Here is a 2,500-nt window from a genome sequence, read left to right as displayed (position 1 = left end):
AGATTTACAGGAAATCTCAGCTATGAAAGTCAATGGCTGCTATCCTGGAGATCCCGTCTCTGAGAAGAGCTGTGTTACTCTCACACTCAAAGAGCCCAGTGAGGTTCCAAAATGGCCTCCGTAGAAGAGCGGACATAATACCTCCATGGTGTGGGTCTTCCCTGAGGCGGTCTGGCCATAGGCAAAGATGGTCCCATTGTATCCGCCCAGCACATCTGCAATGGATAGAACACACTGGGTTAGTACAAAGGTCTCTGGAACATTGAGTGAGTACATGAAATCAATTTAGGAATTGAGAACATCTTTGTAATGTCTTCTGAATACCGTCTGATTGTAAAACCATTGTACAACGCTTGTTATCAGATTATCAGATTACCCTTGTACTTGAATTGAATAATAATGGACCGTTCATTTAGTATGGGTTCACCCCAAGGTAATCAATAGATCTTATCACCTCGACACAGTAATCACCGAGTTAATAGCGTAAAGGTCATTATCTTGTTGTCACCCCCATGTGATACTATATAATCGATAACATGTCTTTTAATGGGTTTGTTAATCTTTCCATAAGGCAATTGTGTTGCGTGAGGTTGATTGTGACAAAACCTTACAATGTGAGAGAACGCCTATGACAAGGAGGTCAGAAGGTGAGGCTATAGGACACATACGCACCTTTGACAATCTGCTTGGCACAGGTGTCGTAGACCTGCTCCTGGGCTGTGTTGGGTGGCAGAACACGGTCAAACACATAAGGCTTGCCCTGCAAGACAAGGAATAAACTCAAATTAAGTCCCATTTTACATTTCACCTCCTCCTAGATGTTGATGCATATGAACAAAACCAAAAAGTATAAGGAAAATATCCCTCCCCTCCCTCTGACATTTCTGACTGTTTATGTCTTTTGACATGCAGGTACATTGAAAAAACGATGTGTTGGGCCACCGTCTGACACTCTGACAAACAGGGTCAATATCTGATCCGGGGAGGTGTCGCTGTTCTGCTGTCCATGTCCCCTGCAGCGCTGTGACAGAGTCTCCCTGTCTAGTAGGTGTCACCCTACACCTGTCCTCTCCTGATCTGAGGGAGGGGGGAGGGGAGGGGGGGGGGGGGGGGTCAGCCATACCTGACCTCAGAACACTTATCTTGTCATAACAATAAGCCTGTGTGATAATCCTCTCAGTGCAGGTGTCACCTTAGCTGCTGTCTCTCATCCTCACTCTGTAGACTGGAGGAGGTCAGGTAGCAGATAGGTAAAATAGATTTGACTTACAAAAAATGTTTATGTTGATTTACAAACAATTTTTAATGGTTGTGGTATAGTTTTGGCTCATGGATAATAATAAAAAAAGGTAATATGACAATGTCAACATTAACCACCAGTGGAATATTTCCCAATCATGCCCTTCTACTGTAGTTCATGAAGAGCTATTGTACTGTTGCTATCAGTAGAGGTGGGAAGTACTATAGCACTTCGTGACGTTAGAATTATAAGGTTCTATCTCCGTTTAGGGTACGGTAGTTCAGAGATATTGAGCGTAAACGTTTTCACATTCCATTATGTTTTGTGAGATGGAACCTTTGTATTTTATTAATTACTAACTAAAAAATGTAAACATTTAAAAAATAACACCACACAGGCATTAATAAACACCTATTGGATCAGATTATGCGAAAAACTCAATTTTGACAAAAATGGAGATAGAACCTTATAATTCTAACGTCACGACTTCCGATATTGGGAGTCTGTGAATTAGAATTCCTCGTGGCCCTCTGGTACTGGTTAGGAGAAGCTAACCTACCCAGGGTGCAGCAGGGGAGAGAGGCCAGAGGAGGAGCTTTCACATCCCATAACGGTTCCCTTTCCTCCGCCAGCGTGACAGAACAGCTCAGTAGACACGTGGCGTCTCCAGGCAGCTCAGTGGAACCGAAGGCAACCCTGACGTTCCTATCAGCTCCCTGTCAGCAGGCAGCAGAAGCGGACCACGGGGGAATCTGGGTCCTGGACGTGGTGGTTCTCCTGAGCCACTGGGATGGAACAGACGCGAGTGTGACAGCACACCAGCTGTGGACCTGACTCCAGCCTGTGTGGAGTTCTACTGTGCTTCTTAATTTCAGGCTGAGTTGTCATCCAAACGTTGCAACATTTAATGCTTGTCATTGTGTTTACAGATTTTCTGTGAACTTTAACAATGTTGAATCGGTAACTGTTGTACGCCAGTGTTTGTGACTTATAGATGCATGGTGCATCAGATGGACTACACCCAGATTTCACCAGCTGTTCTTTTTATGTTATACATTTATTGAAGGACTTATAGTGGGGCCTCCAGGGAGATTGCTACCAACTGCATTGCTTCAGGGGAGAATTCAGATGACCTTGGTATGAATCGTCTCCACCCCCACCAAACTTCATCAAAGGCATTGTAAAGGTAAACACACTATTGGGGTAAGAGAAACCCTCCAGTCAGAAACCAATCAATCACTCTGCTGCTCTTCAAATGAT

The 2,500-nt window shown here is 44.2% G+C and overlaps 1 protein-coding gene across 1 annotated transcript in view; it reads right to left on the bottom strand.

Annotated features, from left to right (window-relative positions):
- Positions 1 to 2,500, bottom strand: part of LOC308162824 (kinesin heavy chain-like) — a gene marked incomplete at both ends in the record, with an annotated part of 27,804 nt that overhangs the window by 17,931 nt on the left and 7,373 nt on the right. The window contains 2 exons of the mRNA XM_080536964.1: positions 142 to 215; positions 673 to 760. Coding sequence (XP_080393090.1) covers positions 142 to 215; positions 673 to 760 — 162 coding nt within the window. The remainder of the gene's footprint in view (positions 1 to 141; positions 216 to 672; positions 761 to 2,500) is intronic.

Source organism: Nansenia antarctica (assembly GCF_963989245.1).
Source record: "Nansenia antarctica genome assembly, chromosome: 7".
In the NCBI taxonomy this organism is placed as follows: domain Eukaryota; kingdom Metazoa; phylum Chordata; class Actinopteri; order Argentiniformes; family Microstomatidae; genus Nansenia; species Nansenia antarctica.
Note: the sequence above shows the minus strand (reverse complement) of the source record. Positions and strands in the feature narration are given on the sequence as shown.